This window comes from Drosophila sechellia, chromosome 2L (genome assembly GCF_004382195.2).
Source record: "Drosophila sechellia strain sech25 chromosome 2L, ASM438219v1, whole genome shotgun sequence".
In the NCBI taxonomy this organism is placed as follows: Eukaryota; Metazoa; Arthropoda; class Insecta; order Diptera; family Drosophilidae; genus Drosophila; species Drosophila sechellia.
The window spans coordinates 9,309,937-9,332,189 of NC_045949.1; the positions used below are offsets into that span (position 1 = coordinate 9,309,937).

Here is a 22,253-nt window from a genome sequence, read left to right on the forward strand (position 1 = left end):
ATTTTCTACAAGCATTTGAAAAAACATGTCATGTGTGCCAGTTAAATCTACATATGTACATATTTTACGGTGTCGAATTCTGTGGGTTTGTGCACCCACTAAATGTCACAAACAATGTTTGAGTATAGGCTAAGCCCGGAACAGTGATGATAAATAGGAAAGCCACTACGATGCCTTTTATAAAATTCTTGTTTTTCGCTGTAACATTTTATATTCCCAATATCGTTATAATTTTGGTCTTCCCTTTATATTGAATACATTGAGAATTCCTCAAAACTTACAAAGACGACTTGAAATACCGATATATCGACAGTTGTGTCATCCCTATAAAAATCGCTCTCTGTCTTTTCCCCATTCATTTTATCACCATTCGCCTTTTGAAATCCGAATTCGACGGATGGTAAAATTGTGAGCGGTTGAGATTGAACCGAACGAATTCGCGTCGAAGTGATTGAGCCAACTTTTTTGTTGCTTTCTCGTGGCAGCCAAACGAAGAAGTGTTGAATTGATTTTGTGATACTTTCGCGAGAGCATCGCTCCGGCGGGCAAGTGCATGTGTGGGTGTGATCAAACATAAATAACGTGCAATCACGGGTCAGTAACCCAAACAAAGAAGTGATAAGAGCGCAAGAGGTCCTTGATGGATACGAGTGTAAGGAGTGATAAAATAAAATCTCCTATTTGCCCTGCATACGTGTGTGTGGGTGCCTCTCACCTGTTTGTATGTTTGTGTGTGTGCGGACATCTGTTCTGTCTCGTCTTCTTATGTTGCCGTCCGTCGCTCTGTCTCCCCATCTTCCTCAGTCCCTTTTCGACCAGACTCGTCTCGTCTCGCTCTACATAGCCACCAGGTAACGGTGTGTGTGTGGGGGATTACAGGGTTGCTCTCTCTCTTTCTCCATCTCCCTCTGCGTGGTAAACGATTTGTTGTTCTTTCATAATGCAACAATAAATTATTCAATCGTGCCGCAGAATAAAAAATTATTTTTTAAGATGACGATGACATAAATATATCATCGAAATTATATTTACATACATATTTATGTATGCTTATCCTTTTTCTGTAGACCAAATGCAATTTTATAATATTGCAAAAACACTAAATAAATTTTCAATGTTCGAAGAGCAATTCAATGTCAGGAAAAATTAGTGTGAGAATGACAAAGACGATGGAATAGTTTTCTTTTCAGGGAGAGACCTGTTTTCCTTTTAAAGCACTTGTTACAGATTCCCTTTTCCCCCTCCCCCAATTTTTGACTCTCCTGCTCCCCCACTGAGTTTTCCTTTGTGGCGTTTTCTCGTGTTTTCTTCGTTGTTGCCTTTCAATTGATTTATTTTTGCATAATCGTTCATTGCCAGACCAAAGCAACTCATAAGCAAGAAAAAAAATAAAAACGCACGCTAGGTACAATTGACACATGTGTTCAAGTATAGATATAGGTACAAATGTAGGTATATATAGTACACACATAGTACGCACATTTTTACATTTATATGTACTATAGAAGCGCAGATAGATTGTGGCATTTTCGAGTAATTTACAGAGCCATGCTAATCGCAAAATCATATTCCAATTGGATGCCAATTCTTAGATTTTTGTATTTCTACTCTCCGAGAATGATGCAGTACCCTCGAAATTCACTGTTGAACACCCGAAAAAACAGGTTTTCCTATCCCAGCCCGCTGGATTTCTCACAGCTCTTCTAAAATTGAAGTGTGAGTGTGACAAGTTCGTATCAATATTCAATCCAACAAAGAAATCAATGGAATTGGGTATTTGAAATGAATTGCTTAAGTGAATGTCGCAAATGTTTTAAGCTAGCATCACAAACTTTGCACCAAAATTAAAACTTGCTAAATATATCTACCTTATGATCTACCTTATTTAGTATGACTAACATAAATCAGTACTAATTTCATTTTAGCTAGCACTAAAGAAGTAAGATTTTAAAGAATAAGTCATATTTCTGAAACACCGTGTTGCAAAATACAATAAATACATACATTGTCCGTTTTTAATAACAATCAGACAGGTGTTCAGATTTGTTTTCATCAGATTTTTCCTGCACTTACACACCTTGATGTCTGATCCCAATATTCGTATGTGTGTCTCGTTTCATTTCTTGCGCTTGGCTGGCGCTGACGTTTCATCTCTTTCTGCTGCCCATCGTCCCTCTCACGCCTCCTTTTGCTGTTGGTAGCCCCAATTAGCTGGGGTTTCTTGCCAAATCTTAGCACGTAACAAAAGCAGGCGGGTAAAACACCAATAACATTGGGGTATAAACATAATCGGGTGATCGCGTTACGCTCTCTATCTAACGGTGTTTGAGCTCGACTCTCTCAATCAAGCAAACGTAAACCGGTTAAAGCAACGTCTCATTTAAACTCTCGCTCTCTCTTGAGAGAGAGAGAGAGAGAGAGAGAGAGAGAAACAGATAAATCGCGCGATTGTTATTCTTCAATAAGTAAACGAAATTATCCAATAATTTTCAGCAAAACAAATATGTGCAATTTTAATGCGAAATAATTAGAGGAATCTCTTGTGTGTGTTTACAAATAAATCAGCAAACGAATGTGCGAAATAATCTCAACGAACAGTCAAATTGAATGAAAAGTCGCCGGGAAATTTGAAGGCAAGGCGGAAACGCAAGGAAAGCAAGTTGAAGGTGAGTCCTCACGAAAGTATTTGTTTTGATTTTGCGATTGTTTCGCTCGTTTTGACAACTTGTCAACGGGTTTTGCCAACTTCCCACACACATGGCCTATGAAATCAAGTTGTTGTTGTTTGGCATTGCAATAGGCCAAATGGGCCAGATGGCCAGATATTTATTACGTGACTTATTTTCGCCCAAAACCCCTGAAACTTAACTGCCATGGTGACGAAAATTGAAATCGAATCGCCGAGTGTGTCACACAATATCAATCAAAGTCGCTGAAACAAAGCTTCAACAGCTGAAACTGCATTTCGATGTAATGGAATGTTGAGTGCGGCGAAGGGATAAATTTTGCGACAGTAAAAAAATCGACGGTGGGAAAATCGATGGCAAAGTCAGCGATTGGCAGGACTTAAGTGCTTCCTAACAGTAAAACTTTGACCACGAGGGCATTCAACCTAAGCCGAAAATCAGGACCTCCGATCCCATTCCGATTCGATTTGTGACACGATTTGTATGTTTTTTTGTGAAAGGTTACTTGTTGGTACGTTGTTTGCCAAAAAGTTAGTTAGCACTTTATCAAATTTAATAAGAATTGATCAGACTCGCTTGACTATCAGCTGCTAATTGAATGTGCCTCCTTTTGTATTTCTTTTAGTACGATTTAAAGAATAATTTATGTGATGCATTCAGCAGCTGCTGCCTGTGTATTTTTTCCAGAGTCGTTAAAACTTTTCATATTGTTTCCCAATTTCCCGACTATATCGCTTAATTCGTTTATACCAACATTCAATTCGCCATGCATTTGGTTTTATGTCTATTTGGTTGCATGTATGTATCTTTGTATCTTCGCCAGTGAAATGTTTTCGTCTTAAGCTCCGATTGCTTTGGCTTTTGTGCAAGCGTTGAATGAGTTTTCACATATCGTCTAATTACGGCTTTAAGCAAGCACTGAGTATAATTTCATTTAAAAATCATCGTTGGAAAAGTTTTCATAATCTGAAAGCTACGCGAGGCGTTGTTACATCATTAACGTACTTGAAATTGATTAATTTTGTGTGAAACGGCGCAGATGAAGGGAATGGATAGTTCTGCAATTAAAAGGGAACGAAAATATCAATTAACTTTTTACACAACGTCGGCAGAAAACTTGAAGAAGTTGAGACGGAATGTTTACTTGGGCAGACTGTGAAAAGTGGAAATTGCCCCCCAATATGGTCGTTTTTGTTTACCGAAGGCACTTAAATGTTCTTTTCTAAGTAGCAATTAAAAAGTCGTAAAAAACGAACACACAAAGTGCCCCAGAAATATTGGAAAAATGTATACAACTCAGCTATTTGTCCAGATGTTTACAGATTTGGTACCTAAATAAAATAAAGTACCTAAATAATATAATAGTTTTTTTGGGAAACTGGCCCATTTGGTGGAAGGAGTCATGCCAACTGAATCAAGTTTTTTTTAGGGTAACTAGACAAAAAACGCACGAAATTTCTCAAATTCGTCATTGACTCTTGTTTTCATTTCTCATTCTCAGGCGGAGAAAGCGGATTTTTTTTTAAACAGTGCCAGCAAAAAACAAAGGCGATCAGAAATTATACAAATTTCGGTTGTATGGCGTCGTCGAGCAGAATAACAACAATGATAACCATTTTAGTAAATTCACCAAAAGTCGGTAAGAGAAAAGACACAGCACAACGAAACTGGTGTTTTTTGTTTACGTTAGTTTTTTCTTCCTCGACTGCTCACAAATTGCGTTGAACAGAGATTTAGGGCCACCCATCCATTCATTCGTTCATTCATTCATTCATTCATTCACCGACTCGTTTACTCGTTCACCTATTTGTTTAATTTTTCGTGTGTAGTTTTCAACTTTTCCTGTTGTAATTTTTTGATTGGTCTCACTGTGTCGCATGTTGGCGTTTTTAGGTCGGTTCCAATCTGTGTGTGTTTTTCTTTTCGCCCTGCCTGCACACGCAAATTAAAGTTTAGCCCAAATATATATGTGCCTTTCCACTTTTCCCGATTTTTTATTTTCATTTCAAAACAATGGCAATTAAAGTTTCCATTTTGATTTAAGCATTTTTGGTGCTCCAACCTATGCGATTTGAATTTAAATGTTGGCCTGGTCTCTGTTTACTTTCTTTTTTATTTATAAATTCGAACCTGGATTTTTTTTTCGGTAGCTTCTTATCCGAATTTAATGAGCTGCTTTGGTGCAGTCATACATATTCACGAACCAAAAGCTATGCTGTTCCCATTACTCCGTTAGACTCTTCTAAAGACTTCTCTCATCCCATAGTTTCTGGGGTCCGATGTTTGCCTTTAGATAATCCCGCCCTTTAGATTAAGTCCCGCCGAGAAGAAAAAACTGGCAGAAAAAACAAACAAACAAGCGAATGTAAAGCTCTTTTCGGAAATGTGATGATGCTGCCCAATATAATCAGATCTATTCCAGCTGAAAACATTTCTGATCTGAGGAGAGGTGGCACACATGTACATATGTATGTACATTCATATGTGCTCTGTTGATTTGTCTTCATTATCAGCTCGTTGACTGTTTGCTTCTGATTCTCGGGTAAAGATAGAGCAGACGACGTGGCCGTGATTGTTTGTAGTGTTTGCTTTTTTGTGGTAAAACTTATTTTTAATCTTTGAGCATACAGCGCGTTGCCAAGTCGCTCCTCCAACGGCATTTTCTGCCCACCACTCTGTTACACCCCCCGGAAACCAACATGGCGTATGAGTTATTTTCGTTTGTTCGATCGGACGCTTTGCACATTTTATGAATGCCTTTGACATCCAATAAACTAAGATAGATACAACACACTTTTATCATATTTTGACAGTAAAGGCAGTGGTTACTCATTCCTTGACAGAAAATCAATATAATGAGCTCTTATTTAGCACATTTGTATTATGTTCATTTAAGACCGAAATGTATAAGCTGTCTCTGCTCAAATGTTTCAAAAAATTGAATACATGCAGTTTATTCCAACAAAAGTAGTCTACTATATGTATAGTCATATAAAGATGGGAATATTTTATACAGGCACTGCAGCGTGTTTATCTCAGATATATTGACGCATGGCTCCTGTTGTGGCTTCCATTGTTTCTATTTTAATTATTCCGCTTCTTTATAATTCCCAAACATGCGTCAAATGCCCCCGAGATGCAAACACTGGCAGATATATACGTATATAATGACTATAAAGGAATATGGCCAAGCTTTGGGAACTGGTACGTGAAATGATTTCAGCCAAATGTTGGCGTAATAACTGTTTTTGTTTGCTTCTGGCTTCCCAGAGCCATATATTCATTTCCTTTATCCAAAAGCCCCTATCCCCATCGCACTTTTCCCGTTTCCTAGGCAAGTGTCTTTTGTTTTATCAGCTGCAGAAAGTTTAGTTGAATAAACAAGCGAACCCATTTTTTTTTTGCAGTGAATATTGAGTTTTGTTGCGAGTTTGAATTATTGTACGAGAGCCTGTGACGTCAAACTGCAGCGGGAAATTAGCAAATGTATGTACAACTGGTATTCAATTTAAGATTCCCAGATAGATCAACAACTTTCAATGAAGCTTACTCCGCAACAAGGTTAAGGCATTTTGGCTAATGTAATGTCAGCAAACGATTGAATAACATTCTTATCTGGCTTAGTTGATTCTCAGCATTTATCTGTGTCACTGCGCTTGAGTTGGTGGCACTTTTCTTGAAACGGCCTTCATAGCCGGTCTAACGAGTACCAATGACCAATGCGATACAGCCGATGCCGATCTATATGTACCCAAAGATACAGATACCGGTTTGCAGAAACACACCCACTTGAAAAGCTGCCATTCAGTGCAGAAATGTCCAATGTCCATGAGCACACGGAAAGATATCATAGATGGAACTTATTGTATTCTCTCTAGCTTATTATACAGATATAATACTTCTGATTTATTTACTTTAAACTGAAGAAACTGGATTATCTTGGCTTATATTTACCAGCATGATTAAATTTATCTTACTAAGTCCCATTTCAACCGCGGATAAGAAATATGTAAAAGTAATGTCTTTCATAGTTCCAAATTAAAACTGATTGACATTGTTCCCTGACATTTCTTTCAATGTGATTAATGGCCGGAACGTAATTATTACAAAGAATCGGTCTTTCTTGGAGCCTGAGTCTGAGTCTTGACCAGATCGTGAATCGATCAATTACCGTGAGAGAGGCCAAAGCTGTACCCTGGCCAATAATCGAGGTCAGCACTCTGTGAGTGGAGACAAAGGGGCAAGATCAGCGAACTTTCCAGTGGTGGGAGATGCGATGATTCAAATGGGGGCCACCTTATGAGGCACTCGCGATGGGATGAGATCTTGGGCAATAAATTAATGCACAGTTTCCCGCCACTCTTGGCACATCTCGCATCTCATTCGGTGACATGTGACTTTTGGCGACTTGTGCAATTAAGAGCAGCAACAACAATGGCAAATGTGTCGCAGTCGCGGCCCCAGTTACAGATATTGTAGCTCCGTTCCATTGAAACTCACTCTTCGTGCCAAAACTTAACTCAACTGAACTGAACTGAGCTGAGCTGACTAAGAGGATTATGTGGCACTCCGTTGCTGTTGAATCTCTGTGCTGGCCTGTAATCCGATCCACTCCATCTAACTCACACCGATTTGGGTGTTTTGTTGTGCTTGGCAAGACATCTGGGTGGGTGGCTCGAACACTTCGCGGAAGCCCCTTTCATTTGGGGCCAAACCGAGCCAAACACCAGCAAACCGATCCGAGCCAACGCCATGCGAAGTAATTTAAAACAAAAAGCTTAAAACGAGTTTGTCGAATTCCAAAAGCCAAATAATTACACCAAACGCATTCGAGTTGCACCAACCACGAAGCTAAGCCTTTGGGGCTTTGGAAACTTGAGAGTTGCATTCGAGTGGCCCAAAAGAACCCGTTGACTACTCACAAAACCATTTGGCAGTATCGGGAACAAAGAAACATTTCAATGAAACGATACACCCAATGAAGCCTTTTTGTACGAAATCGAAGAATATTAACATTTAACTCAATGTCGTTTATTACAAATATAGAATATATATATACTTAGAATTAGTTTGAGGTAAATTATTTCAAATTTATATAAGTTTTTAAAATCCATATATCGATTTGCCATGTGACATTTCAAACTGTAGCAATTATCTTTTAATTATGCTCGGAGTGCAAAGTTAATGGTATTATTCCACTTGATGCGGCATATAAAGCCATGATAAATCGGAATCCGAATCAGTCGTAATTAAGACGCGTGGTATTATGGGTATAAAACCGATTCCTACAGTTCCCCCTTCGTTTACCGGATACCTTAGGACTACGACTTGTCCATCGAACTTACAGTGGGACCCTTTGGTTAAGATTTGTCTCCCAAACTTGGATGTTAAAGACTATGTGCCTAAGGAAGTTCTGAACCAACCGAATCCTCCTGGCTTACCTGGGTCACCGTGGAACACGCCTGTGGGAATACCGGGAAGAAAACCTGGAGTAAGTTCTGGCGGTGGCACTAAACAAAGTCTTGGAGGAATGCCTGTACAACGCCCTGTTGCAAAACCTGGCGATAGTTCTGGCGGAGGATCTGGGGGAAGACCTGAAGACAAACCAGGAGGTAGTGCTGGTGGGGGCTCTGGTGGAAGTCCTAAGGATAAGCCTGTAGAAAGTTCTGGAGGAAATCCTGGAGCAAAACCAGGAGCAGGTATTCCGGAGAGCAAACCAGAAGGTAGTTCTGGTGGAGCTGCTAAAGGTGGAGCTACTGGACAAAATCCTATTGAAATTCCACCAGGAAAACCAGAAGATAGTTCTGGCGGAGGCTCGGGGGGAAGTCCCAAGGATAAGCCTGTAGAAAGTCCTAAAGGAAATCCTGAAGTAAAACCGGCAGGAATTTCTGAGAGCAAACCAGGAGGTAGTTCTGTCGTAGCTGCTGCAGGAAGTCCTGATAAGAAACCAATAGAAAGTCCAGAGGGAAAACCTGGAGGTGATAGCGATGGCTCGAAAGGACGTCCCGGAGAGAACCCGATTGGAAGTCCTGTAGGAAAACCAGCAGGTAGTTCTGGCGGAAACGCTAAAGGAAATACAGGAGAAAAACCTGTAGGCTCCGCTGGAGGAACCACCAACAAAAATATCAACATTATTAAAATACAAGACAAACGCTAACTTTAAAAGTAAACGCTAACTTTAAGTAAGTGTAACTTCAATGAATAACAAATATTAAAACAATGTTGATGTAATGCTTTTAAAATTTGTTTTTTATTTTTAGAAAAATCTCATTTAATGGTACTATATATGGGTGTATTAATCAGTAACTTATTACGTAGTCTATGAATGTAGGTCAGAGGTTCAAGCAAATGAACAAACTCGTATCAACAATTTCCAAGTTTTATATTTCAATACGAAGAATCCTTATCTCTGTGTATTATTGAACTATAAAGAGTATTTTAAATAATTTTCAACTCTGTTTCAAATATAACAAAAATTAAATTTATCAAGTTATATTAATATTTATCTGTTTAGTTTAAGGTCCAATTGTTGTTCTAATTCCGCAGTAAGTTGCCTTGAAGGTAATCGGCATTAAATTTGACCACAAACAGCTGCGTAAATAACCCGGATGGCTGTGCCATACTTATCAACCTTAAGAAATGTTCGTAACTGTGTGCATGGGAAATATAATTGTTTGTTTCGAGATACACGTCCGCAGTTTTATCGCACTGTTATTATAGTGTTTCGCCATAATTACTCCAGACTAAAAAAGTCAAAATGCCCATTTGTATCTTTTTCGTCACTTGTTTTTCTCTCTCCACTTTTGTGAAGGAAATCTTCCGCAGTGTAGAGGCTCTTATCAGGAAAAATATATAACAACTTTGAACAACACATCTCTCCTCAGCACTTGTATCAGCAAAGAAATAATTTTTCCGTAATTAGTTGCTAACGATCGAAACATTTCTGTGGCTTCGGTTCTATGGGGAAATTTACACCCCAGCTCAAAAAGTATCTTTGTAGTTTTTTATCTACTAGCACAGAAATCGGTTGGGCAAAAAAAATCAGCAGAAAATCGTAAAAACAAAGCAAAACAAAAACAAGAAAAGAAACCGCGCTCGAAAAAAACTTGTTTTGTAAACTTAACTTCCTGTATGCGAATCGCATAAGATCGCTTATGTATCTGTATACCTGGTTTATGCATACAAATTCACAGATATGCAGTTTGGGAATCGAGCACTTGTATTCACTTTCCATTTACTTTTGATTGTTCTTCGAAAAATGCCATTAAGATTCTAAAAATGAATTTGACGGCCCGCTTAATGATTGAATGAACAAGTGAACAGCAGAAAGAAAAAAGAGAGGGGGCAGTAAATGACTCAGCCCGAGTCCAAATCTCCCCAGTTTAAACAAGTTTCTTTATTTGGCTATGACAGGCTTTCTGGCTCAAACTCAAACCGACTGACCTTTACCATTTTGGCCAAGGAACGCATGAGATAAATCTTGCTTTCAGCTTTGCACTTGCTGTATCTTCCTCTTTCTCGAATGTGTCGTCTAGATTATTTATTTTCTTTTTATTTTAATTACGTTAGTCATTCACTCTACGCCGCCTTCGGAAGTTCAACGTCCTGTTCCAGACACAGAAATATATAGAAATAATTCTGGGCTTACTTAGAGAAAGAATGAGAGAAGCGTACTGGGGAAACCGTGCGTGATCTGCATCTTCATGGTCTGTGGAATATCCGCAAAAAGGGCGTGAGCACGAAACTAATGCCAATTGATCAAGATCAGGCCACAATGTGCACTATAAAAAACAGTGATATTAAATCAGCTACGCTCCTGAATAAAAATTAACTTGTTTGCGGAAATGAGCATTTCAAGTGCTGTAAAATTCAATTAGGTAACTTTTCCATTAAATTGTTAAGGGCTTTTTCCATAATCCATGTCACTTTTTAATTTATTGGTACCCTTTGAACATTATGCAAGTTCCACCTGTCACTGGCTGTCCTGCATTATGTTTAATATTCGAAAAATGCGAACTCAACTCATTTTGATGGGTTTTTACTGACCGCTTTCACCGCTCGGACTCTAGAAATCCTGTCCTCTTGCCGATGAAAAATTTTATAAATGATGTCAATTTTCGGGACAACTTCCATTTATGTAATGCCCTTTAATACCCAAAGAGTTGATTCACCTTCCATGTCGCCCTTAATTAACTCACGTTGTGCAATTCATGCGAGAGTTGTTTGTGACAATCATACATTCGATAAATTATAGCTCGAAGGGGAAATATTTTGCACGTTGTTATTTTTTTTTTTTTATTTCCCGAGATAGATCCGATTAATGAAAACATTTCCGATTGTGCTCCAATTATTGAGGTAATTCAGCATCATTGGCATCATTAAAGCTTGTTCGTTCAGTTAGCTGATCTCTGGGGTAAACATTTCCTGCTACAATCGCGGCTACCTCAACGGGAACAGGGTAAAATTTATATTTGGCAATTGGCCAGAAGAGTGGCAAAGTAAGTAAACCAAAAAAGTTGGCTTTTTCGTCATTCTTTTTATCCTGGGACTGATGCTACTGCATCTGTGACACCAAAAGCCTGTAGAAAAATGGAAAACCTAAAAGGAAGCAAAACGAACAAATGTGGAACATGGCAGCAATAAGCGGCAGCATTTGTGGGTCAACGGGGGAGAAACGGATTCGATACTGAAATGAGGATAATTGATTAACTGGCCAGTGGGTAAAGTGGTGCACACCAGCCAGAATGCAGCGCCTCCTACAAATGGAAGCCTCTAAATCACACTTAAGCGGTCATCCATCCAACCATAAGGGTGAGCCACCAAGTAAATCCTCAATTAGTCGCCATTTGCATGGGTTCCCAGCTTCGTTAGGAGGAGGAGGAGCAGCAAGAGGAGGAGGGACTGTCTTATAGAGAGGTGCCACAAAGCAGCAGAAGTAGCTGTGTATAGCACAATCACCGGCATTAGCTTTTTGCTTATTTTCATTTTCATATTTCCACGGAGCTGCAAGGCTTAGTAAATCGATAAATTTCTTCCCTTTCAACGAATGCGTGCGAGGAGGCGTGTTCAAGTGGCGTCGCCCCCCATTGTTGATGTAGCCATAGCTGCTGGTCCTTGGCAATATCGCATATTAATGAAAGGAAAATCGCCCGACAAAGTGAGCAACTGTTACTGCTCTCACCCGGATGGTTATTGCGATGACGATGGCGACGCCATCGGAATCTTTTTTGCATCTTGACGAGGACATAGCAGTTTCATTAGCCCTTCCATGAGCGGTTCGGTTGTGCGGTCTTGTCACGCATTTATCTGAGATGGGAAGGGGGCATAAATTTGCATAGGAATGGGAAGGCTTCACTCCTTTTCCGTCGTGTCACGAAGCAAATGAAGCATAACATCTTAAACTTACAACTTTTCAAGGTTTTTATGAACCAGTTCTTTTAAGTGAGACATCTCGCACAATATTCTACCTTTAAATGTTGGTATCGATTTTAGAATGTTTTCTACTTTTAATATTCATTATATGGAATGGAATGCGTTCTCACTGATCCCTTGAATCAGTTTTCTGCAGCTTTAAAACAATCAGTATGGCGTCACGATTGCATCTCGAATAAGGACATCCTCCGCCAACCCAAGGATGTGGGCATACATCGCCATCATGCTCACATGGACAAGTGGCTGAGTGTAGAGCTTGCTTTTAATAGAAGACGGCGTCAGCGAGCATCCTTCTCGTCCTGCGGAAGTCTGGGCCAGTGAAATGGGTGGAAATGTGGCAGGAGAAATGGCGGTACTAGGTGGGTGGTGGCTGGGTCACCGCCTTCCGTAATTATCTTTCTCCCCCCTACTTTTTTCACTCCATCTTGGTCGCATGTTGCAGCGACTCTTCTGTTTGAGCTCAATTAGTGTGGCAATGGGGCGAGCATTTCAGGAAGTAATTGTCGGCGTCATCAACTGTGGACTTGTACTCCATGGGGGATTGTGTGTGGGTGTAGGCATCCGTGTGTTTGTGTGAAAGTCCCTAATGACAGTTTCGTGGAACAAACTCTGAACCCTGAAAGTCAACTCCCATGCTAAGCCATTTATCCCGCTTCTCTCTGTTCCAGGATATGCCTCAAAGCTGATCGATTGACCGAGTGAATGATTGCGCTGCCAGTTGGTTAAATGCTACACAATGTCGGCCAAGCACATCGAGCAGTATACAAATCCCTCCTTCGAACAGGAATCCGACCCACCGCCTCCACCCTTGGGGGGCGTGGCAGATGTGGGAGCAGGCACCGCCAGCAGCAGCAGCAATGGCCACATTGCCAACGATGCCGGCACCGCAAATCGCAAAGGTCACAGGTGAGGAAATCGCTGCAGTTGCCAGCTGACATTTTCTAGCTTCCTTCTTTGTATTCGTTATGATTATTTTGTATTTTTTGAGACATTTGTGGAAATACTATTTACCATTGACACTTGCCTTGGGCAAACAAACACAAATATTGTTTGCCGATACTTTGCCCCATATCAATAATTAGCTTCAGAATGGGGGCGGGGGAAACAGAACTTCTGAGGGCACGTTTAGTAGCACGTGGATGGGCGGGTTTGGTGGGTTAATAATTCATAAGACTGCAGCGCCTTTGTGCCGTCAAAACCAATCGATAACAGTCGATTACGTTGAGTCGGTCAAGTTTGAAATATTCAAAGGCCCCCAAGCAGGAAGGAAAAGGAAAGCGTGACAAACAAGTCCAGGGTGAGCACGTGAGCTTGCAGGCTCGACTAGCGACTCGCCGCAGTCATCCGCGCGCTCTGCCAGTCGATGGAACTCCGGAAAAGCGGAACGGAGAACGAGAACGGGAAGTCCTGAACTCCCGAAGTGCCAGGAAATAGCCAGAGGAAGACTCGCAGCGCTGTGTGGTTGCAGCTGCCAAGCCAAGAAATCAGAGTGGGTAGGAGCCATGGGATGGGCCAGTTCAGTGTGTTGGCCAACAGCCCAAAGAGCTTGACATTGAGTGGGCCATGCGTCCTCGCCCTCGGGCGTCCTTGGACCGTCCATCGCCAAGTTCTAGGCCGGCTGGCAAAAAAGACACACGATACAACAGCAAGGTTGAAACTTTAAATACCCTGGGCCAAGGCGGGCCAAATCAAATTTTTATATAACATCGAAAGGACGTAACCGCATGATTAAATCACATGTTGCAAGAAAGTTATTAGAATTGTTTTAGGGTAAATAAATTTGTTTTATAGCAAACACTTCAGTTTTACAAACCTAGTTCAATTTATTAGCATATGTATTATGTAGAAATAAATGAAGTCCTCATAAGAAACTCATCATTTGATTTTAAACACAAAAACCTTTACACGATTATAGTACACACCCATTAGAGGTTAATCTAATCCAACAATATCCCAATAGGCGGCTTGTCATAAAATGTTTGGAAATTAGGTTAAAATTGAACGTTTTCAACGACTTTTGGGGTGGGGTATGGCAAAAACCCACTAAAAAATGCAAAAAATAAGCGGCTATTGTCAAATCCCTCTTGTTGATCTGACCACAGAAACAATCTCACTTGCAGGCGGCAGGAATCCATGTACCAGATGACCGGCCTCTACTCGGAGACGAATAGCGGCGACGACAGCAGTATAGATGCGGCCCTAGATCAGGACAACCAGCCCCATGCCACATCCTACCTGGCGGGGGATCAATTGCCGTCGGCAGTTGGCGGCCCAGGAGGTGGACCACCAATGGTGGCCGACAGCGTGACGGTGAAGTGTCACAGTCGACAGGCATCGGCGGGCAAATGTCCGGCTGATCCGGAGGAGGACTTCGACGAGGAGCAGTTCCAATCAGGCGATTGCGGCATTCTCAACTGCAGACCTTATGGAATCCAGCGATTCGCCCGCATCAAGATCTTTGTGGTGCTGCTCTCGCTGCTGGTGATGATGCAGCAGGCCCTTAGTTCGGGTTACATTAACTCCGTAATCACCACAATTGAGAAGCGCTTCGAGATCCCCTCCAGCTACTCGGGGCTAATAGCCTCTAGCTATGAGATCGGCAATGTGATCACCGTGATCTTCGTTAGCTACCTGGGCAGCCGACGACACATTCCCGTGTGGATTGGAATCGGAGCTGTAATCATGGGCATCGGCTCGCTGGTGTTTATGGTGCCGCATTTTACGGGCGAACCTAATCCGGGAATAGCGATCGTCAACAAAACCAGCGACAACATTTGCAAGAGTGCCTTGGTTAGAGATCAGGACATGGACCTGGGTCGCCTGTCCAGCGGACTATCCAACCAACCTCTGGCGCCGCACACGCTGCGCGAGGATAACTGCCTGGAGGGCAAGGCCTCCACCACGGGGCCGGTGTTACTCTTCGTGCTCGCCCAGTTGCTCCTCGGATGCGGAGGCAGCCCGCTCTTTACGCTAGGCACCACCTACGTGGACGATCACGTGCGGACGGAGAGCTCCTCGATGTATATCGGATTTATGTACAGCATGGGCGCCTTTGGACCAGTAGTGGGATTCCTGCTTGGTGCCTATCTGCTTTCTTTCCACATGGACTCGCTATCCTCCACCACCATATCGATCAGTGAGTACGATCCCTGTTAGGATCCATTTTTAATAAGACTGCCAAAAAATTGAAAACTTTATTAAACTTGATCTGTTGCAGCTCCCGGCGACAGACGATGGGTGGGAATGTGGTGGGGCGGTTTTCTGCTATGCGGAGTCATTCTGCTGGTGGTGGCCGTGCCCTTCTTCTCCTTCCCCAAAGTGCTTGCCCGCGAAAAGAAGAAGATACGGAAGAGCAGCGTAGTGCAACCAGTTTTGCCAAACAATTCTAGAGCCACTGTGGCGACGGATGAGATGGGCAAGGTGAAGAAGCTAGAAATTGTTGCCGTGACCAGCAAAGAGGACCAGTCGCAGGCGCCACCCAAGGTGGACACGGGCTACGGAAAAGACATCAAGGATATTCCGCAGTCGATGCTGCGTCTGGTGAAGAATCCAGTATACATCGTGACCTGCCTGGGAGCCTGCATGGAGCTGATGATCGTCTCTGGTTTTGTGGTCTTTCTGCCCAAGTACCTAGAGACGCAGTTCAGCCTGGGCAAGAGTCAGGCCAACATCTTTACTGGCTCGATTGCCGTACCTGGAGCTTGTATTGGAATCTTCCTCGGTGGCTGTATCTTGAAACGATTCCAACTCAAGCCCAAGGGTGCCGTCCAATTTGTCCTGATCACTAACGTCATCTGCTTGGCCTGTTACGCGATGCTATTCTTCCTCGGTTGCGACAATCTTAAGATGGCTGGCACCACGATTCCCTACTACACCAGCAACAAGCATGGATCTACTTTGGAGCAGCCTTTCCAGGTCAACCTCACAGCCGCCTGCAACTTTGGCTGTGAGTGTCTGACCAGTGAGGTCGAACCGGTGTGCGGTAACAATGGACTTACTTATTTTAGTCCTTGCCACGCCGGCTGCACTGCCTTTTCATCCACATCCAACACCAACTACACCAATTGCGCCTGTAAGTTTGATGTGACTTCTATACAGTATACCCATTATATTTATATAATTTTTATTTAATAGGTGTTCGCGCCAACATCTCGAGCAGCATTTATCGTGGCGCTGGTGGCAGCCAAGCCCAGGCTCTCAGTGCTAACGAGAACTTCGCCGAGGTGACGGTGGTTCCGGTGGCCACTGCCGGTCCATGTGCCACGCCTTGCCGCACCATCTACCCGTTCCTCATACTGCTATTCTTCATGACCTTTTTGGTGGCGTCTACGCAGATGCCGCTGCTAATGATCGTGTTGAGATCGGTATCCGAGGAGGAACGTTCCTTTGCCCTTGGCATGCAGTTTGTAATCTTTCGACTATTTGGATACATACCGGCTCCCATATTGTTCGGAAACCTTATCGACTCTACTTGCATTCTCTGGAAGTCGTCCTGCGGCGAGAAGGGCGGCCGATGTCTCATCTACGACATTGAAAAGTTCCGATACAAGTATGAATATATCATAAAATATATGAATATATAAGTTTTATTTACATCTATTTTTATTTTTTTCAGATATGTTGGACTGTGTGCATCTGTAAAGCTGATTGCCTTGTTTATCTTTATTGTGGATTGGTGGCTGGTGCGAAGGCGCAAGCAGCTTGAGAAAACGAAGCCGCTTAACGCCAGCGATCCAATAATCGGATCCATCATTAGCTTAGACAAATGTAAGTTTAGTACCGAAATTATAAATTATCTATATCTATATAAATTTATATATCTTTCATTTTCAGTATTTGAAGAAAAGCTGTCGGGTGCCGAGCCGTCTACTGCATTTGTTGGTGGTGGAGGAGAGCTGATCATACCCACAGATATACTTCGTCATTCCCGCAATGATTCACGCACCATGCAAATGGATTATTGGTATGTCCTATCTCACATTTATATATAAGGACTATGGTCTTAACTAATTGCCTTTCCTGCAGCTACGACAAATGCGGTCATGTGGTGACACCGGCAAACACCTGCAACCAGCCACAGACCAAGTCTAAGAAACACTTCCGAAGTGCCTCTTGTGACGTGAAGATGATCAAGAGCTTTGCCCGGGATCACAACTCATCTAGCGGACCTGCGGATGCGGCTGGTCAGGATGCTGGTGGTGCCAGCACAAAATACAAGAATCTCAAAAAGTTCCAGGCGCACACGCGCAATCACTCGACAGACCTACACGACCCCAGTCAACCCATCCGATACATTCAGAACCAACTCCGGCCGCAGGACTGCCCCGAAGAGGATGATGACGAAGAGCTGACCACCGGATGCGGACACTTCGTTAAAAAGCACTCCCGAAACCACAGCTACGACCAAATCTACATGCCCAATAACATACGCTTCGATGCGGACTTCCTACGACATCCCCATTCACATCACAATCCCAAGAAGAATGTGAATGTTTTAAAGAATGTGGTTTCGGATATGGGAAAGCTAAAGAACTCAAATGAAATAGATGCTGGTGGAGCTGGATCACGTGGACATTCCCGCAACAACTCGAAGGATTTGAACACCAAAATTTCTAGTGCAACTCCTGCTTCGGGTCAGGTAGTAACGGATGCCAGCACTACGGGCCTAAGTGTGCTGCGACATCGGCGAACCAATTCAAAGGACTTAAATTATCAAGTGCTGCCGGAGTCTGTTCCCTCCAGCTCAGTGTCAGGGCACGCACATCCTCAGCACACGCGAAACACGTCGCACCACAAGATCCAGATCGATGACGATCGAAACGAGCTCATCAACGACAATGACGACGAAGAGGAGGAGCGTTCCGCGTGTGCTTAGTGCTAGGCCGTGTACCTATAAGCTAGGATTTTCGAGTTGTGGCAACATCAGCAATGTCTCCATTCCTGGCGGCAATCGCCTCATCGTACTTTGAGTGTGTGTGGTTCATGCCCGTTTCCTGATGAAGTGACTCATCCCTCAGCTGCTCATTGTACTTACGACCGAGTGTTCAAATCTACTAATAGAAGGCATCTGAAAAATAGAAATCTTTTGATATATGCAACATTCAACCAGAATTCGAATCCGAGTCAGATACGATTACGAATCCTTGCAGATAATATTTATGTAACCAGGCGTTAGAATAGAAATCCTAGAAAGCAACTAGCATATTTTAGGGTAGGAGTAGATCGTTGTGATAGGAATATTTTGTATTGTATTTTAGTGGAGTGTAGATCCGTAAAAAGTCGATTAAGTGTTTGAACTGCTGCATACGTTTCGCTTTATTTCGACTTTGTGCAATCTCGGTTTCAAAGTTTAACGATTGACTGAGAATCAGTTGGCGAATGAAAAGAGAAACGAATAGCGAATTACAATGTTTTAATAATCCGAACATTTAACCATTGTCAATGGAAATTGTGCTGTGAAACAATTTGTGAGTATAGAAAACAAAAATTAACGAAAACGTTGAATAGAAAGAAAGTGAAAATACGCTGAATGTAATTCCTATGCAATACATCATTTAGAGAATCTTTGTGGACAAACAAGCGATGGGTTCGAATGAAGAATAGGTCTGGAATAGTTTTACGAAAAATCCTAAATTCCCTGTTTTAATGGTAGCGAGAAAATCAAGTCTAGCCTAGATTTTAAAACCGAATGATGTACTTTAAATGCGATAATGCCTTAAAAATATCAATTAAATATACACGAGGATAATATCAGTATCTCAACTGAAATGGGAATCCAACCGCTCCATCCGGTTGTTTTCCTACGCACTGCCCGAGTGCAAGACCCCAGTAGTCCTAAGTGATGCAATCTAGGTTAATTAGTAGCAACTATTTCTATGTTTACACCAACCAGCCACATACAGTAGGAAAGGAGGCAGAGAGCTCCTCGAGCACTATATAGATACATCCATATAAATAAATATATGTATACAACTGTACGTTAATAAGTACCTACGCGTAGCTAATAATTCGTATCGGGATATGTGTTTGTACAACATAACTTATACATTATTGAAGAGCGATTTTAAAACAGACTACAGAAAGTGAGTCTTAGGTGCAAAAAATCATATATATATCATATATATGTTTACTCAAAAAGTGTGTTTAAGGAATACATATTTTTACTTAGAGAAATATTGCAAATAAACTAATAAGGACATGTATGAAATGAAAACAATGAGACTCCTAAAATGAAAAACAAAATAAACAAAACCGGAAATAAACAAATCAATTTGTTTTTCTTACAAGAAATATTATTTCAAATAACGAATTTTTTAGTTATTTGAAGTTTTGGCTCAGTGGCGCCCCTACCAGGTGGTGCTCGATGTAGGAACCTACGTTAATGGTGTGACCATAATGCTTTCAAGTATCTTATAGCCAAGACTCAAACCTAACGTACTTTAAATATAGATAACATTTTTATTAAAATTTTTTTCATAAATTTGATTAACCCGTATAATATTTAAATTGTCATTGTTTTTTAAGCAACAAGACGAGAAAGAATAAATTATTTTTTTCGAGCCTATCTTTTGATGACCATTTCTGATGTATTAATACAAAAATACTTTTTAATCTATTTGGGTTTCACATAGGTTAAAAAAAAGATTCTTAGGTAATTAAATTGTTAAAACTTAAAATTTGAACTATTTTATATGTTCGTAAGCAATCGAATAACTTAACAAAGTAACTCTGCCAGCGATATCCACGCAATTCAACTCGCTGATAGCTTATCTTTACTGTTTTCAGCAACAAAAGATATTTCAGTAGCTGAGTAATTTTTACCATTACGAGTGGAAGTAATACAAATCGATCGAATGGAGAAGCGTGCTACATCTACCATGCAGGTTCTCTATGCAGAACTGGCAGCCGGTGCGTATGAGCAATGCCGTTGCGTATACGCCATGTATTAAAACTCCTTTGCAGCAAAGTCCAGAAGTGCTGAGCTGGAGGAGGAGAACATTTTGCTGCGCCATCGATTAAATCGCGCGTCTGCCAGCCACAGCACCAATGCGGCAATAAATGTGGAGGCCAAGATCATGGCCTTCCAGTTGGAGGAGGAACGAGATCGTCTGGTGGAAACACTGCAGAAGCACAAGAAGAAGTACAACAAGCTGCACGATGCTTATCTGGAGAAGGTGAAACGTTGTCGTGCTTTGGAGGAGATGTTTAAACGGCAGAAGACGCTTACAGGCTTAGTGATGAAGTCCTCTTTGGATCAAAGAAATGCAGGTGTGTTCATATATGGGATTTATGCTTAGAACTAGATCAATACTCTTAAATCCTGCTAGAACAACGAATGGCGTTGGAGAAAAGACAGTCGGCCCAAAGCGATGTCAATGAATTGAACGAACTGAAGGCCAAAGTAGAAAAACTTCAAAGAGCCCTTGATGAGTCATACGACATTATTGACGAAATGGATTTTGAACTTGAGAGCGTAAGACCCTTTAGAACGTATTCGTAAGCTTAAGTAAAACTGATTCGTTTAAAGGTGGAATTACTGGAAATGCAAAACCAAACCCTACGGGACGAACTAGCCGCTTTTAAGGCAAACTCAGAAGCAGGAGCGACCAGTCTTCCAGCTTCACTACCCAACGATGACGACCCACCGCCCAAATATGAGGAAGACTATCCCGGGCAGCATCATAAAGCTATGCAGGCCCGGCGCTGCTCCTCTAGCAGTGAATCAGATCCCAAGGATGATGATGCCGATGCAGAAACCATTGAAAGAGCGGCTTTAACACATAGTGTAAGCTTAAATAATAATTCTCATTAATTATGATGGTTGTGATGGTTACTTATTTCCAGCTCATACAAACTGTGGAAACGGAGAGCAATGCCCTAAGACGGGAATTGTTGAGGTCCCGCTGCCAGAGAACAATACGAGCCAAGTTGGAGAAAGAAAGCGAGGCTGCTGATTAGGATAAGTGGCGGGATTAACCTTATTTAATAGCTCCTAGCCAAAAATAAACCACCAACCAATAGATCATAATGACAAGTAGCCATACTAAAGCTGATGAAACTGATCACTAAGTTTACGCACAGAGAGCAATAACTAGACGGCTGGACTAACCCAGATTCCGAGCCAACTACGCCTAACAAGTGCACATACCAGAGTTTGCTTTTAAGGTTCGACAAACACGCTCGGCGGCTGCGTTAAATCAAAACTTTTGCGATAGAGTAACCCGGTTTCTTGGACTGGGCGCAGAGGAAACTCGTCTAATGGCGATTAATTAAAATATTTGCTAATGCCATCAAACGGGTTGCGGACAGATCACCTGCCAAAGGATCTGGCCTCCGAGCTGTGAAGGTTCCAGCCCCCGACTTCTGCCCCCATCCCATCTCCAATCGACGTCCATCCATTAAAACATGACAATTATTTTTATGACTTAATGCAGTCGGAGGCCTTGTTGCCCAATGCCTAATGTTGCAAATTATTGACAAAGTAAATTAATCTCCACATTTGTTGGTTGGACCAGACAAACTAGCGCGACACCTCTAAGATCACCAAGCTCTCCCACTTGCGGCATATTCATTTGGGTGCTTATCGAATGTGGGTCGCAAAAGGAAAAATCAAATGCTCCATGGGAAAAAACGATTTAAGATTTTATAAATTTAACATATTGGTTAGGAGTATAATTTTTAATAAAAATATTTTTTAATTTTGTGTTACTAAATAAGTAAAGGTATTCATTATTTCGCATTTGGTTGGTTTTGAAATCGCTTAAAAATATTAAAAACGTTTTATGTCCTTTTTAATATAGGGATAATGGACTCTACAGTTGGTTACCATTTCGTTCGACTTAAAGCCTAACGTGCCTCTTAATTTTTGGCAGTGCATATGGCTCAGGCTAGTGCGAACCACATTTTGCATATTTCTTGTTTAATTATAATTTTTCGGGGCTCACTTAATGAGCGCGCTCCACTTGGTCGGTAATCTTGTTTGGGAGGCGCGTGCCGCAAAGCGACACAACACTTTGGGTGGATTGCCACATCCAAGTCGGATCTAAGCGTAGCTCTGGCCTGGTAATCAGTTGGCCAGCTCGTATATAAGCAGCCTAGGACTACCCAGATTAATTACTTCGATTTCGATCTTTG

At 41.7% G+C, this 22,253-nt stretch overlaps 3 protein-coding genes across 5 annotated transcripts; all 3 read left to right on the forward strand.

Annotated features, from left to right (window-relative positions):
- Positions 1–365: 365 nt before the first annotated feature.
- LOC6611818 (solute carrier organic anion transporter family member 5A1) lies at positions 366–19,332 on the forward strand. 3 transcript variants are annotated; one of them, XM_032715977.1, is made up of 9 exons: positions 366–652; positions 2,494–2,666; positions 12,788–13,025; positions 14,222–15,255; positions 15,337–16,191; positions 16,254–16,668; positions 16,735–16,886; positions 16,953–17,082; positions 17,145–19,332. In XM_032715977.1, exons 3-9 carry the CDS (start codon positions 12,856–12,858, stop codon positions 17,992–17,994), a joined length of 3,606 nt encoding a protein of 1,201 aa, XP_032571868.1. In that variant the 5' UTR covers positions 366–652; positions 2,494–2,666; positions 12,788–12,855; the 3' UTR covers positions 17,995–19,332. The 3 variants fall into 3 exon arrangements, with proteins under 3 accessions (XP_032571868.1, XP_032571872.1, XP_002036340.2); XM_032715981.1 differs by having other exon boundaries at positions 366–594; XM_002036304.2 differs by having other exon boundaries at positions 367–652; positions 14,240–15,255.
- Positions 7,911–8,907, forward strand: LOC6611817 (translation initiation factor IF-2). The gene has a single exon (XM_032715993.1). It carries the CDS (start codon positions 7,954–7,956, stop codon positions 8,842–8,844), a length of 891 nt encoding a protein of 296 aa, XP_032571884.1. The 5' UTR covers positions 7,911–7,953; the 3' UTR covers positions 8,845–8,907.
- A 572-nt stretch (positions 19,333–19,904) lies between the features above and the next one.
- Positions 19,905–21,147, forward strand: LOC6611819 (daple-like protein). Its single transcript, XM_032727420.1, has 5 exons — positions 19,905–20,027; positions 20,082–20,387; positions 20,447–20,592; positions 20,647–20,904; positions 20,964–21,147. The coding sequence occupies exons 1-5, from the start codon at positions 19,973–19,975 to the stop codon at positions 21,075–21,077; spliced, it is 879 nt and encodes a 292-aa protein (XP_032583311.1). The 5' UTR covers positions 19,905–19,972; the 3' UTR covers positions 21,078–21,147.
- Positions 21,148–22,253: the final 1,106 nt, after the last annotated feature.

What these genes read in the sequence shown, in the direction of transcription:
- LOC6611819 (XM_032727420.1), top strand. Translation starts at nt 19,973, where the DNA reads ATGGAGAAGCGTGCTACATCTACCATGCAGGTTCTCTATGCAGAACTG. An exon ending in TTTGGATCAAAGAAATGCAG is followed by an intron (nt 20,388 to 20,446) that starts GTGTGTTCATAT and finishes AAATCCTGCTAG; the next exon opens with AACAACGAATGGCGTTGGAG. An exon ending in TGGATTTTGAACTTGAGAGC is followed by an intron (nt 20,593 to 20,646) that starts GTAAGACCCTTT and finishes ATTCGTTTAAAG; the next exon opens with GTGGAATTACTGGAAATGCA.
- LOC6611817 (XM_032715993.1), top strand. Translation starts at nt 7,954, where the DNA reads ATGGGTATAAAACCGATTCCTACAGTTCCCCCTTCGTTTACCGGATAC.
- LOC6611818 (XM_032715977.1), top strand. Translation starts at nt 12,856, where the DNA reads ATGTCGGCCAAGCACATCGAGCAGTATACAAATCCCTCCTTCGAACAG. An exon ending in CTCCACCACCATATCGATCA is followed by an intron (nt 15,256 to 15,336) that starts GTGAGTACGATC and finishes GATCTGTTGCAG; the next exon opens with CTCCCGGCGACAGACGATGG. An exon ending in CAACTACACCAATTGCGCCT is followed by an intron (nt 16,192 to 16,253) that starts GTAAGTTTGATG and finishes TTTATTTAATAG; the next exon opens with GTGTTCGCGCCAACATCTCG.